Source organism: Falco rusticolus, chromosome 10, assembly GCF_015220075.1.
Source record: "Falco rusticolus isolate bFalRus1 chromosome 10, bFalRus1.pri, whole genome shotgun sequence".
Taxonomy (NCBI): domain Eukaryota; kingdom Metazoa; phylum Chordata; class Aves; order Falconiformes; family Falconidae; genus Falco; species Falco rusticolus.
In genome coordinates this window covers 29,916,831-29,932,516 of record NC_051196.1, presented here as the reverse complement: position 1 = coordinate 29,932,516, position 15,686 = coordinate 29,916,831, and the positions used below count along the sequence as shown (strand labels likewise).

At 42.5% G+C, this 15,686-nt stretch overlaps 1 protein-coding gene and 1 long non-coding RNA gene across 9 annotated transcripts in view; one reads left to right on the top strand and one right to left on the bottom strand.

The window, feature by feature from the left end:
* LOC119154259 overlaps positions 1-10,206 on the bottom strand; it is a 153,707-nt gene extending 143,501 nt beyond the window's left edge. Inside the window, exons 1-2 of one of the 7 annotated variants that reach the window (XR_005106402.1) lie at positions 9,429-10,206; positions 657-718 (exon numbers count right to left, since the gene is read on the bottom strand). This is a non-coding gene — a long non-coding RNA (uncharacterized LOC119154259). The remainder of the gene's footprint in view (positions 1-656; positions 719-9,428) is intronic. The other 6 variants (XR_005106405.1, XR_005106401.1, XR_005106409.1 and 3 more) reach the window with 6 other exon arrangements.
* A 76-nt stretch (positions 10,207-10,282) lies between these two features.
* The window catches only part of PTPN1 (protein tyrosine phosphatase non-receptor type 1), a 45,940-nt gene continuing 40,536 nt past the window's right edge, over positions 10,283-15,686 (top strand). The window contains exon 1 of one of the 2 annotated variants that reach the window (XM_037401596.1): positions 10,283-10,487. In XM_037401596.1, the coding sequence (XP_037257493.1) occupies positions 10,320-10,487 (168 nt within the window). In that variant the 5' untranslated portion in view covers positions 10,283-10,319. The remainder of the gene's footprint in view (positions 10,488-15,686) is intronic. The other variant, XM_037401597.1, reaches the window with a different exon arrangement.

Sequence of the window (15,686 nt, the reverse complement as noted above, 5' to 3'; positions counted from 1 at the left end):
TTCCTGCCCCAGCATCAATGTATTCTGTTGTTCTAGAAAAACTGTTTATGTAACCATGTGGTTCACTATACTGGAGACCTGATCTTAAAACTAACCCAGAAGAAAACTTAGCAGTTTGTTTTGGTTTGGTTTTTTTTCTTAAAGTAGATATGTTATGTTTCCAGCTCCATTTCCAAGTGCAGCTGCATAAATAGTCAGGCTGGCACAACTGAAGGGGTGGTATACCACAGAAACCAGCAGCAGGTGGCAAAGGAGGTGAAGCTAGGTCAATACTGCTGCCAAACACTGCCTTTGGATACACAGCCTCAAGTCTACTCAGCAGTTCATGTATGTAATTCACTTAGCTTCAGACTAAGTGTACAGGCAGCAAGGAACTCGGAACAGACTGGAAAATGCTACAGGAAACTTTGCAATTGGCTTGCTTGCACTGAATGCCATGCTATGGTTATAGCAATATCAATGACACAACTGTCTCAATATTAAACTAATAGTGTATCAATAACTCAAATTTAAACTAATGCTTCCTTGCATATGTAAAACCAGCGGCCACAACTTTGAATTAACTGCAGACATTCCCTTGAACATTTGTGTCTTCAACTTAAGGTGAAAAATATTTATGCTTGCAAGACCACAGGTCTGCAGACTTAAGCACTCACCCATTCTGTAGCCCTAGGATACATAGGTGAAGGCCGTTCCAAACTCAGAGATGCCATATCTGCTGTAAGGAAAAAGAATTATTTAAAGAAATGGTTGCTGAAAGCATTCTTTCATTAATATAAAACATTGCTTAAAGCATAAAACAGTGAGTGAAAGCCTTGGGATAAAATACCCTATAATCATAAAACATACCCATAACATCTTTTATGATAGTAGAGAGCACACAGTTTCCAAGTCCCATATGATAGAATCAATTGCATTTTGAAATCTTTATTTAGAAAACTAAGCAACCTGGCAAGATTTCAACACAGACTTCCTAAGATCTAATGCTGTGAAACTAAAGCCAGCTCTGCAAGTGTAACTCCTATTTTATTAACATTGTGTTAGCCATAAAAGAGTATTTCCAGTAACTATTTCTCTATTAGTTGCTGCTTGACCTAAAATTCTTACGAGGAGTAAAATTATTCAGGGCTGTGAGAACTATGAGCAGTAAGGACTACAGTGCCATCCAATGGTAACATGGTCCTTAGCAGCTATGACTTACAAATTTCTACGTCTAGCTGTTTCTGCCACAGCATGACAATAACCTTAAACACATTCTGCAAAACCCATAAAGGCCGAAAAATATCAGAAGCAGCAAAAGGTACAGATGCATGCACACACGCTGTAGACTTCCTGCACAGGTACATCTCATCACACAACCACTAATGGTTGAAACTTCAATGTACACAAAATAGGTAGATACCCCTCCCTTCCTTTTCATGCAGAATTCTGACAGATTATTTGTTAAGGATAGTTCAGTGTGAATTGACGCACTTTGCAAAAAAAAAAAGTTATTCTTACTCTTTTAACAGAGGCAGTAAGCAGAGGTTTTGGTATCCCAGTTCTGCTAACAGCATTCTGGTTATCTAATCCCAGAGGAGGATTGCTGTTTCCTTAAAAGCTAAAGAATAAGCCTGACAGGTAACATAGCAAATATGTCACAGAGTCACATATCTTGCCACTCCATATAACCGATTTTGCATATTTGCAACTTTCTTCATCAAGTTGCATTGAACTATGGAGAATGAAGAGAGGATATGAAATGTCTGTTTATATTTGGACAAACACCTTCCTTTTTTATGAAGTGGACTAAGTAACAAGATCCCACACTTTCTTTTGGATTCTCATTTTCTTTTCAAGTGCCAGGTTCTTTTGGAAAATTTTCTAACTAAAAACTCTACATCAGAGTACACTGGGATGAAAAAGCAATGTGCCTCAAGTGACACAGGTTGGAATTATTTTGGGGAGGGACTGCCTTTGTCTCTGAAGGGCAAGAAGGGCTGTGTCCTGAGATCACATAATTTTTTCAGTTACCTAATCTTCCATTATTGTAAGGACCTAAGTCACTAGCATTGCTTTTAATCTCTTCTGGTTTTTTTTTTTCCTGCAATGTTTTGCAGATTTTGCAACTTCTAGTATTTTGTAAGGTAGATCATAAATTTCATATAGGCTGTTAGGAAATGTTTTGCTGCTCCAGATCTGTGTGGAGAGTGCAATTTGAGGACTAAATATCTATTAAACAGTTGGACACATTTGTAGGACACAGGTCTCTATTACCCAAGTGGGGCTTTTCAGCCTATATTCTTGACTGGACCTATTTAAGACCTTCCATTCTACTGGGACAGGCATCCAAAAGCGTGGAGCCTGTCAAGTCCAATTCAGCATTAGCATAAACAGGTATTGCCCCCTTTGGCTTCAATTGAAACTATAAATCCAGAGATTAATTTACCCTCCTTACATTGCAAGTCAGGACTTGAAATGTCATGAAAACAGGCCTTCTTACAGAAGTTCCAATCCAGACATTCCTCTTACCTATGCTATTCTATCCCAGTCATCACTAGATTGTGTTATAGGGATGATTTTTTAATTTGTACTGTTTCCTATCAAGAAGGAAATAGTTCAGAAGTCATTGAAAAAAAACCTTTCAAAACAAGACAAACTACGCAAGGGTCAATTTTCCCTGCAGAAGCATTTTAGACTAAAATATTTTGCCAGTGGAAAAGTGCATCTTCACAATGAGGAATGGAAAAGCACAGTGTAAAAGTTAGACTCAACTCTTAATAACCCTCCATCAACACAGCAAAGTCTTCAAAAATACGCCAACAGTTTTAAGATCCTGTACTGAAGGAAAATAAAACAGAACCGTATTACTTGATTAAATGGGTCAAGGATGGTCTTTTCATCCTGCTTTCATGCAGAGCCTAATTTAGAAAGGAACAGACTATGCATGAGACCATCTACGCATGAGACCCTATAGCATTGCTGCAACAATAATTTTGTGCTAAATTTTGTATTTTTCATAAAATGAAAAATGATGGTCATAGTTTCCAAACAGAAGACAGCAATTGCTCTAGCGCTTTGTTTTGGAGCCTAGAAACAAGTAGTTATGACAAGCAGTGCTGCAGCCTTCCACAACTACTTCTGTCCACAGTTTAGATTCCACATCTACTCAGATTCTAAATTTCAGCCTCGTCCTTGGAGAATCAGAGGCAGTGCAATGAGTAACACAGGGTATTGATAAAATTATCATTACAGAAAACACTCCATTTCAAAGAGGAAGACAATTGTTTCATTACATGAGCAGCTCTGCTCCTACCCAACTGTCTACAGTAATGCTTCCAGGAGACACCTTCGGACTAAAACCAATTAACGTCATACAGCATTAACCCTGGAAAAGAGTGACACCAAGCGGTTACTTGTAATGATGCATACATTTCTTGCTACAGGTAATTTTCTCTCTCAATAGCGTCTTTGTGAGGGCCCATTTGGGGCCCAGTTACATCACTGAGGTTGGGAAGAGGTTGGGGGTCACGCAGTGAGGTTGCGGTAAGCGGCTGCCGAGCATCAGGACCGTGTGTGCCTCCTGCTCCGCCATGCCGAGGTCATCCCTCTGAAACTCAAGATGAGGACGACCCACAGTTACCATGTACAGGCACCTGTGAGGTGTGTATTTAGCACAAATATGTGGCATACGAAGTACAAATGCAGTGACCTTCCTCAGCTCTTCCTCAGCAGGCAAATCCCTACAGCCGGTAGATGGCATCCAAAACGTTAGCACAAGCGTGACATCACTTGCTGGCCCGCACAGTCAGACCGTGACTCCTGCTCCTCAGAAAATCGGCATTGCTTTTAAATACAGTTTTGCTCTTTCATGTACCATCAGAAATATATTTGCTTCTATTTGCACCACCTTCCCATCCCTATTATCCATCCTCACTTCCCACTCTGCAGCTTCTTTTGTTCCTGGTCCAGCTGAATTCCCAGCCATCATGTACAACCGTCAGGTTTCTGTAAAGCTCCCCACAAGGCCACCTCTATACACCAACTACAGTGAAACCAACCCCTGCTGACTGTTGCTCCTCTCCACTCGATTAGGCGAAAAAGGGTCCAGCAAAGCAGGCCACCTCCATGTCAGCCCCCTTTCCCAGCCACCCACGATGACACTGATTCCCTCTGCAGCGTTGGGTATCTGAAGCACGTGAACCCACGTGCCTCTCTTCTCCTTAGCTGTGCTCTTCTCCTTCCACCCAGGACTTTGTCTGACATTGCACTGCATCAGTCACCTAAGATGTTTCATTGCAGCAGAACTTCAGTGACGCCGTAGCACTTTGGGTTTAAAGCCATCACTCATCATCTCAATCCTGAAGTGCTTTGGAGCAAGGATTTTCGATATCTGCCTATCAAATGAAGTTTTCTGTTTCACACTTACAAACTGCAGCTTGGTTTCTCACTCTCTTGTGCTCCCACTATGCTCAGTTTATCTCCCCTTTCGCACAAAGTCCAGCCTCTAGAGTATCACCTGTTGTCATTAGGAAACAAGGTCAAGTGGTCTGCTTACTTCCCATAGATTAGAACTCACAGGGGAGATTGCTCCACAGTGAAGTGCTGCCACCTCTCCTAACACGTTTTGGAAAGAAGCTGTCCTCATATAAAAAGATGGCAAGCATTCTCCCCAGTTTCAATACTGAGCTGTAACAAAGAAGCCTTTCTTCCCTATAGTTTAACACACTTGTGTGCAAATATTTTAATGTATCTTTCTCTATGAATGAACACAGAAAGAACAAGCCAAGATAAGGAATCATTTTGCTGGAGCACTGCAGATCCAAGGTGGCCGTATACAACTAGATCTCTCACTAGACATACAGACATGTATCTATTAAAACCTTTTATACTCAGATTCTCATCCCTTGATCTGAAGGAACAGTTAGGAAATAACTTGAAGCATCTTTGCTTCTAAATGCAAAAGATGTTAGTCACTGCAGAAACAGATACTCATCCTGCTTCCTGGTCTTCCAAAAGGAACAAAATTCTAATTAGTTCCCATATGACTTTCGTATCACTGAGAGCTTCGCTGTCCATTGAGGCAGGTAATTTTAGGATCATCCATCTTGTTCGTGTTGGGGACTTATTCAGTACTGCAGGATAAGGACACCAGCAGGAATACCAGAAGAAATACTACCCCTCTCCCCACCATCCTACCCTGCATAGCTTTTGAGGAATCTAGCACCAACCAACTATCCAACTATGCAAACATTTTTGAATTTTGTGGTTCTTGTTGTTGTTGTTTGCTTTTGTTGGGGGTGGGTGGGGTGTATGATTGTTTTTTTAACTGAGATTTATTAATTAATTCAACTTCTCAATTGGCCCTCTCTGGTGACATTTTTGGTAAGAGTTTATTTCAACATCCTCTTTCCAGCAAATGCTTGTTCTTTTATCTTGGCACAAAGAGATGGGCATCAGGAATGCAAGATACAAGAAGATTAATCTTTGGTTTGAGAAGGATAGAGGGTTACAAGCCAGACTGAAGCTCGACACTGATTCTACCTCTGTTCGCATCACAAGTCATGTCATGTCGTTGCATCTTCTCTGATAAATTGTGAATGGTTTCTGACACCAGCACCCTATCACAGTGTCCCTGTGCAGTGCCTACTACATTATGAATCCCCTGCTAGATTACAAGGTCTCTTAGGTCACCAGCCTAATTCTACAAGTATAAAATTCTCAACCTGAACTCTTAGCAAACACAAAGTTCCCTCAGTTTTGACATAAATGCTTAAATCAGCTTTTCTCTTTAATCTAAGCCTCTGGCTCACAAATAGGTTCTCCACACTCACATTCCTTGAGAAACCTGATCCTGAAGACATACTCAAAGCACCAGCAGATCACATTCTGAAAACAAAGAAAGGAACTGTGGATGGGAATCGCCTTTCAACTAATACCTCAGTGGTTAGATCTCTTACTACACCAGCATATGGCAGACCTGCGCTCAAGTCTTGCCTCTGCCTGAGGGAAACATCTTTCACATCTCAGCAGTGCCCTGACCATTAGGTCATGGAGTCTGGCGTGGAGATCTTTTAACATCCCTTACGTAAATATTTGAAAGTGTTTTGCACAGACATTCACCACCAGCAGGACTAGAATCTAACTGTCCTTTCTGATGAGTTGCCTAAGACTTGGGCTATAGTAATTTTGTCCTTAATCCATATTCATTACAAAATTTTTGCTCTATTGAAAAAGTGGTCTGGCTTGTTCATCTCCCTCCAGAAGGTGGCTCAGATCTGTGGATTTAGAGGTACATACTTTCCTGAGCCCTTGTCTTAGATGCCTAAGCCTCTCAGAAGTATATGAATTACAATATTTAATAGTTTCCTGTTTCTGCTTCTTCCTGTTGTAGTCTCTCATCCTGAGTTTCTACCAAGCACGCTCTTATCTAAGTTCCACTCTTAACCGCTTACCTCTAAAGGGAGCTTTAAAGTTAGGTAAGCCTTAGTATTAATTTGTGTATGTAAACTTAGTATTAAAAAATTACAAGCTAATGCACATTTTAACCGCAGAAATCATACCATTAGAATATACCTGGATTGATCCTGATCTTGCATAAGTAATATAAATCAAGAATAATTTTATCACATTAAAACTGATGGTAACATCAGAAGAAAATCAGAAGCAAAACACTGGATATTGCTTATGAACTTACAGGTACTTCAAAGTAACCAAGGTAACACGTGATTCATTACAGCCTTGTGTGATGCTGTAGTGAGAGGGAAATCAACACAGAAGCGAACTTTCCACAGTAACAATCCTGAATGCTTAAATACCACAAAAGAAAAAATCAGAACAAGGAATGGCTAAGATGTAACACCAGAAGGACATATTACAGGATCCAATTCTGAGCTCTGTTTCACACATTATATTTCTGCTAAATAGAGATACAAATATGTACAGTGCAATAGCATTAAGTGTGTTGAATGTGAATGACAAGCTTCCCAGTTATATACTGGAGATGCAGCCTGTTAGAACTGGCTTAATGTAACTACAAAGTTGCATTTGAAAAATCAGTGAAGGAACAACATGTATCATATTTGCAAGCACTTTAATGAAGATTTATGACATCAGCTGTTTTAAACTAGGTCATCTCAAAATGCTGAATATTGTTAGCAGAAAGGCAAATTAAAGACTTTAATATGATTAGACTAAGTCATTTTATGGGTTTCAAATGAATTAAAAATAATAGAGTTAGTTTCATTGTTCTGCTAAAGTTCATTTTAAACCCAAGGCCAGACTGTTCCACATCGTTTTGTGGGTAGCTAGAGCCTATTGTATATTAGCTGAGAAATAAAAATTACTACAAGCCACCACAACTGCTACAAACAAAAAGATGGGGTGCTCTTCCCTACTTAGCAAGAGAAATTCAGAATTCTCACCTTCAGAATGCACTTGATGGTTCCATGAAGTGGCCTATGTGCCCTTTACATTGCTGTAGGACCACAAGGTGCCAAAGAGATGAAGTTTATCATTTAACATAAACTAGTATCTAACTGCATATTGTAAGGGTCTCAGGCTTTTTAGCTATGGGTGTCATTGCATGTACTATTGCTGAAATTGTACATTAAAACAAAGCCAAAATAATTCAATAGCACATGCACCAATTAGCTGTGCTTTTCTCAAACAGAAGTCACAATGTGTATCACTGCTGCAAATTATTTCTTAATTCTTTAATATAGGCATATATAGGTAAAAGCAAATACTTATAATGTAGTCCCTCTGCTCCAAAGTTTCCAGTTATTTAATAAAATCATTCACTGAACCAGACCAACACATTTTACAATGTTACTGGTCACACATACTGCAACTATGACAGAGTTTTATGAAGAAAGACTGGCAATTTTTACAGCCTCTTATTTTCTGAGTTACTCTGTGAAATCTTCAGCTGAATATCAATTTGTTCAGGGCAATATATGAGTTTTTGTTGTTCAACGCAGTTATTTCTGTGACAACAGTACACAATTAGCAGGAAATATTTCTGATGAATCACTGACTGAAGAACTTGTAGTGATTTTATTTATTACATCCACTCAGGTGGCATAAGCATAGAAGAGTGTATGCTTTCTTCATAAAATGCTTATGCACTGCAGTCATGCATTTGCATTTAGCTGTAGCACCACAGGCTTTGACCACTTCTAGGTACGACCAGGTTTAGGCCTGCATGAAAAATGGCCATGCACAGGAACTGCTCTTTGGTGTCATTGTAATGCCTCATCTCTCACTATGGAATCACTGAAACACAGCAAGACTCCCCACATACATTCATAATTTGTGACCCTGAAATAACAGGGAAAGGGGAAAGCAGCAAAGTTGTTGCATTTGTTATTATGTCCCCATGTCCAGTAGGTTAAAAATTCACCACCTGGACTCAAGATAAGGATACTGACTCAGTGCAGCCAGACTGGGAGAGAAGAATCAGTCCCCCATTTGTTGCTATTAGTAATACAGAAGCAAGTCTCCATAGGTGGAAACCCTTTCATTCACGGGGCTAATATGGCATCTGACTAGTTCAAAAAATCAGGTCAAGAGAAAGCCCATGAGGTAAGAAAGGCAAAAAATCTGTTTAATACCATCTGCTAATCCTTCTATGCTACATGCAGGAGCTGACTAGAGAATAATGTTTCATTGTTTACCTAGGTTAAGTCGTTTATCCTATTAAGATGCTTTCCACAGCTTGCCTTAACTGTGGGTGCTACTATTAACCCTCCCCCAAAATTTTGGGGCCCTCAGCTCATATCTCTGACTAGTCCTCTCTTCTCAGAAAGCATTCATCTGCACTTCTGTAGCCTAATAAAGGAGTCTTAAACAGGGTGGCATTCTGGGGCCGAACACTGCAAGGGAGCCTCTTCCAAAGACCGCATAGTAGAATGATTAGAAAAAACAATGGAAAAGCTTCTTCTATCAGGAACAGCCAAGTGGTGCAAAGGCTGCAGCTAAGCTATAAAATACTTCTGTCTTCAGCAACAGCAACAACCTTGCCTGCTGAGAACTCTACTACACTGTCTTCAATCCATGCTGTACTTAGGGTATTTATAATCAAATTCACGCATGAAAAATGTCAATCCTACAAATCTGCTCCCACAAATTTATTTGGGTCAGTATTCATGTTGCAGAGATACCAGGTATGCCAAGCCTTTACTAGCCCTCAGTAGTAGTATGCTATAAAAAAACCTGAAAAATGGTAATGTAACAAACAGAAGCTGGCTGACATGAGTACAGCTCCTCGCTTTGGAAACAAAATATGCTCTAGCATTATACATGGGATAACTATGTCCATATGTTTGGAACATCTGGTCTTGAAGCTCAGGAAGGAAGATGTTGGCTCTCTGAGATTTGTAGGCTAGAACTTCATTTGGAAATGAATGGCCTTATGAAAGGGGTAGGATAGAACCACAAATGTTTACCTGCTGGGATAGGACTATAGCACCTTGACAGGAATGGCTGTTTCAGAGTAGGAACCCAAGAGCCCAGGACAGATGATCAAACTCCATGCGGAGCTTGTCACACCACACGTTCCTTTAAATCAAAGGCTACAGGACAACTGACAGAAATACATTTCACTCTGCAGACTGTGTAAGAGCGAAAAATAAACTCCATCTTCTGACGACAGCGTGAGGGACGGCATCTTCCCCATCTCCGAAGTGAGCCCACACACATACGTCCAGCACTCCCCACTGCCCGACCAGGCACCCGCCACCGGCCCGGCCCAGCCGTACAGCCCTTCCTCTGACACCGAGCGGCCGCAGGAGAATGTTTCAAACTTTCTGACTCTCTTGCCGCAGACGAAGAGCTTGACAGCGTGACTCAGGGCCTTCCGCAGGGCTCAGAGACCACCAGAGGCCAGCCTGCGGCCCCCGGAGCTACAGCCAGCGGCTGCGGCTGCCGCTTCCTCAGCCAGATCCCGCCGCCACCACCAACCTGCGGCCCGTCAGCCCTACCGGGGCCGCCCTACCTGTCCGTGCGGCCCCGCGGCGCGGGTACCGGGAGGCAGGCCCCCGAGCCCGCCCCGTTTGCCGCCGGTAGCAGCTCTCAGCCGGACCGCCGCCTCAGGGAGGCGAGGGGGCGGCAGCGCCGCGCGCCGCCGGCGGGAAGGAGGCGCCGCCTTCCCCGCCCGCCCGGGCAGCGGCCCCGCAGCCCCGCCACAGGGCGCTCGCGCCCGCCGCGACCGTTACAGACCGTTGGCGCCGCGCGCCCCCTCACCCGCCGCCCGCAGGGCCCCGCGGCCGCGGGCCGCCCCGGACGTCGCGTCGCCGGGGCGGGCTGCGTAGTTCCGGCGGGGAGCAGGGAGGGGTGACATGCAGAGCAGGCAGCCGCGGCCTCGGGAGCAGCTGGAGCCGGAGCTGCCGGAGCGGCGGGCGGGAGCGGCGCTGGGGGGCCAGGCCTGGCGCGGCGCCCCCACCATGGAGATCGAGAAGGAGTTCCACCGGCTCGACCAGGCCGCCAGCTGGGCCGCCATCTACCAGGTGAGGGGCAGCCGCCCGCCCCGGCTCAGCCCCCAGCCCCGGCGCTGAGGCGCGGAGCGCTCCTGCCCGCGCCCTCCCTCTGCCGCCGCCGGGCTGTGCCCCTGCGGCGTGCGTGCGCCCCGGCTGCCGAGGGCCCCGCGGGGAGCGCAGCCCCGCGGCTCCGCTCTCCCCGCCTCGGAGCTTTCCCTTCCCCCTTCCCCGCTTCCCTCCCGCAGCACGCTGCGGGCTGGCCCGCCGCCGCGCTCGGACCTCCTTCCCCTTTCGAGGGCAGGAGGAGGCCCCGCGGTGCCCCCCGGGGCAGCGCCGCTCACCTCCCTCTCCCCCGGGCCCGCGTGGGCGGGGAGGGCCGGCTGCCACCCCCCGGCGGCGCGGCTGCTGCCCGGGGACCCCTCGGCGGCGGGGCAGGGGCCTCCCGCTGCGCTCCGGTGCCTCGGCGGGGAGGCGCGGGCAGCACCGGAGCAGCACCGAGCGGCACCGGGGCAGCGCCGCCGCGCCAGCCGGGAGGCAGTTTGCTCCGCGGGGTCCCTGGGCCACGCTCCTGTTCTTGCTCCACGTTCCGCTTGGAGCTGAGCATGGCCATAGATTCTCAGTAGTCTTTGAAACCGGCCAGACCTTCGGGGAGTAAATCGAAGTGGCTTTGCTTTTTGGTTGGTGTTTTGGTTTTGTTTGGGTTTTTTTTGTTTTTGTTTTGTTTTTCCCAGGAAAACAGCGATGGGCAGCATTGCATGCACCTAGCTTTTCAGTTGCTTTAATAATAATAGAACAGATCCTGAAAGCGGCTTGTTAGTAATACTTGTGCAGTTATCTGGCACTGGGTTTTGTTATTTCATTCCCTGTGTTTAGATTTTGAGATTTTAAAAAAACCTGTGTGCCAAACGTGAATGCTTGCGAGAGTATTTGCTGACTGGATCCAGGTTCATGCATACAAGCAACAGAAACTAGGGCTTTTCTCTTAAAGAAAGTTCTTCGTGCGTTTGCCCAAAATGAAGTTTCAGAGAAGATGAGGTACATGGATGGTTGGGTGGATATGTCCAGTCAGATCAGGCAGCATTACTGTAAAATCCATTTGAACATTTAAGCTGGTATATTGCATAAACTAATGAGTTTTACATTCATATCTGCAACATAGAAGTTGGGCTTTGCTTCCCTTTCACTATGAACATCTCTGGCAATGGCCATTTGAAAGGAGGAGTGGAGTTTTATAAAAGTGAAATAAATGAAATCCTATCTCAGAATGACAGCAGGCAAGTTTTAAAAGTAGTAGCTTGCAGGATGGGCATCTCTAGTTGTTTGGCAATTAGAGAATAGGCATGAAATTTTAAGCGTGCTTTTCCGAAGGTCCATTTTTTTATTAGAGTATTTCATTTCCTGCAGAGTTTCAGTGCTTGCTAACTGTATCAGTTGAAAGTCATGTGCATATATGATGTTATGTTTTTGCTAAGCTGTTCTTGACAATTTTGTATGTTGTAGGCTTAGTGCTCAGGAAATGATTTTGAGTAACGTAGCTCCGTAATGGAGGTGGTTTATTTCTATGGGTACAATTCTATTACAGAACTGAAATGTGTAAGGAGAATGAGGGACTGTGGCACATTTTCAGTAGGGGTCAGCATTCAGTGATATTTTTGTCCTACTTTTTTGAATGATGTGACTCAGTAGCCTGCTCAGACTTTTTTTTTTTCCTTAAGATTGATTAGTAAATATGTGCATCTTTATCATGTAACTGAGTTTCTCAACTGCATCCTGCTTTACGCATCAGCTGTTGAAATGGCATCTTAGCAGATCATGTACATCTGGAAGAACGATGTGCTTCACTATAGTCCGTGCTTTTGATGTCTGCGCTGTGACATCAACGATGCAGTTTTCCTACAAATACCAATCTTTGCCTGAAGAATGGAGTAAGAAGAATAATATATGTTATTGGTGCAGAGAAAAGTCTTCCTGCCAGTTGATTGTACTACAGGCTTCTAGTGTCTATGTGTTATTCTAACTGCTAAAATCCAAAATATTCACCAGTATTCCGAGCAAAGCATAATGCGATTTACTAACAGTCACTTCCTCTTGTTTCTTGGCTACATCTATTATCTAGTGATACAGAACTGCACGGCATCTAGGGGAGGAATTGTGAACACTACAGGGAGGTGAAGCTAACTGGAAGGGTGGCTACAAGGAGACTTGTCTGGGTGCCACATGACTTTGAAGGGTTAAAATTGTCCAGGCTTCTTTTTTTCGGGGGACAAGGGGAAGCTATGTTCAGCTGTGATAATAGTGTAGTTGTGAAAGAATAAAATTTAGATTTTTTTTGTATTATTTTTTTAAAGCGTAAATCATCACACGATAGAGACAAAAACATTTCAAGGTGAAGACGATTTTGTGACACTCACATCTTGAGCACTGCATGTGCAGTGGAACTACTTTCTGCTACAGCTGGTCAAAACAGGGTGAACACTGATGAAGTTCTCTGTATTTTGTTTTTATTGGTTTTCGTCCTGTCTTTTAAATACCCAGTACTGTCCCATACTTTCCTCTAGATTTACTTGCTACAAGAACTGTGAGCCATGAGATCCTGTAAATGTTTAGAGACCAACAGATAAAAAGAACTGGTCTGGTTTTGGCCATCGCTTGTGTTGCAGAGAAACTTATTTAAAAGGTAACTAATAAAATGAGACCTGAGCTAAGCATAACAAATGCCCATTCAAATTGAAGTCCTCTTCCATAAAACAGTAAGTTAAATGGATAGCAGATTAAATGTGAGCTTTGCAATGTGATAACTGTGGTAAAAGTATGCAACAGAAAACAAATGCTTAAGGGTAAGTGAATGATACACACCTTACATTAATATTATTAAAAGTATCAATAGGAATTAAAAGTATTCACTCTAGAGATGTCACAACAAAAAGCAATAGCCCAAAGCTAAGAAAAGCACAGTTTAGGTTTGCTGTTAGGGCAAGGGAGAAAGAGTTACATACGTTTTTTCCAGAATATCAAAGGAAAATAGAATTTTCAGTTGCTCACAGTGAGTGCAATATCAGATTTTCATAGCGATTTTATATGCAGTAGTCTTTCAGAATTTTAGGAGGTATTTTAGTTTCTAACTTCTTATGCATGGTGATAGAATGAGATATTATCTTAAAAACACAACCCTCGAGTACAGGTAGAGTTGCTTCTTGTGTTTATATAAACTAGATATGTTGGCTAATGATACGAACTTTAATGTACTTATCAGTAATGATAAAGATACCTCTTACTTATTTACTGATCTGCCATTCAACCTGGGATCCCATACAATACGGATGGAGGCAGAGCTGATGCTTGGTTTTACAGAAACCTCTGTGGGGACAGCTCATACCAAGTTTCCCATGTGACATAGCAAGATTAAACTAAATTGTGCACTCTTCCTGATTTTTATAGTCAGTAGAATATAAAATAAGAAAGAAAAGGGTATAGTCTAGATTTTCAAATATGTTCAGAAGTTAGTATACTGAAAACAGAACTATACTGCTGTGTGTGCACTGGAACAGTGAAGTGTAGTTACAGTTTGGTTTGAAGCCTGTAAGAGGCACATAACTGTTACAATTTCTTTATTAATTTTGAGGCTGTTTTAAACTAATACTAACATGAATATTACTTTTTTCCCAAAACCTCTCTAAGCTAAACTAAAATACTACAAATTAAGAAAGGTAATGAGCTTTACCCAGATGATGGGAGGAAGATAGAAGGCTGTTGTGGTCATTTTGGATATCTCTCTGTCAAGAGAGAGAAGGCATGGGAAGTTTGTTATGCATTCACTGTCTCTGGAAAAATATTTGTAAAATATCTAGAGTTTTAATTTTGAAAGTAAACTGTGAAATGGTTGACCCTGTAGACTTACAATAGTGTGTTTGTGTTGTGTATTTAAAGTAAATGAACAGGAAGTTCTACTAGTGTTTTCGATTTATAAGCTGCAGAGAGAGTTCAGACTTTGTGCTGCTGTGGTCTGTAAGCATTTGGGTTATTCTTTTGCTCTGGTGCTAAAAAACTTCAAACTTCTCTGCAGCAGATAAATTGTGGCACGAGCATGACTTACTACAAATGCATCTTTGTGCTTTATTCTGCCAGTTCTCGCTACTTGAAAATACAGGTCTCTGCATGCATGCCTTGCCACTGCTTAATTCATGCTATGTTGATTCATTCGAGGCTTAGCTTAATTGGCTCTGGTTATGGAAAGCTAGTTTAGAACTGATAGTTGCAGGAAGTCTCCTTTTTTTCCTTCAATACAGCTAAAGATATTCCATGTTTTCCAGTGCTATACAACCACTGAATCTTGATACAATGGTGGGAGAGGCTAACAACAATGAAGTAGCTAAGTGTCTGTGGCTTGCAAAGTCAGTATCCTCTCTGTGAAAACCAGTTTCTGATTTCAACTGCAAAGTGATAGTATGTTTTGTGCTATTGAGACTGTTTCAGGGCACTGCTGCATCAGTTATACTACTGACTCGTTCAGATCAAGGCAAATTGTGTCTGCTGATGGCAGATGTGAGATTGTGCAAGTCCCATTATACGGAGCTACCGAGCCACTTAGTTTTGTTTGTTTTTCAGAATTTAAAAACCTAAGTACTTGAATCCAAATCTTCTGTGATAGCATTGCTATAAGTAGAACATTGAAAAGTGGAGCCTGTTATAGTTTACTGTTAAGGGGATATAATTTGCTTAAAATCTAGAAATTGTACAATGTGCAGACAATACTACAGCTGCTTCTGAGCACCTTCAGAAAGTTTTTATGGTTTTAGTGTGTTCTTCCACATGTTACTCTTCTTCCTTTCTCTGTCTGCTGTAAGGGTACATATATAGAGGGACACTTGACAGTTAAGGAGAATGCAGTGTTGGCCATGCGCCAAATCATGTTACATGGAAATAGCCCTTGTAAGTAGACAATAAAATATGGTAGCGGTAGACCAAGTATTTTTGAAACAAAAATAACTTTCTAAATATTCTGGGTAGGTTTGAATTAACAGTTCATTCTATAGTTAACTAAACATTAAAATGAAATTTTTCTTGTAATACATGCTTTGCAAATCGACCTTCTCCAAGGATTGTCTTTAGCTGAGAGTTTCTAAACTGGTTTGCACTGAAATATCACTGCTACTTTCTTGTAAGCATGCAAATTATCAGGTTTTAGACCAGTGTCACTAGTGTGACATAATCTATTTGGGTTGTGAATTT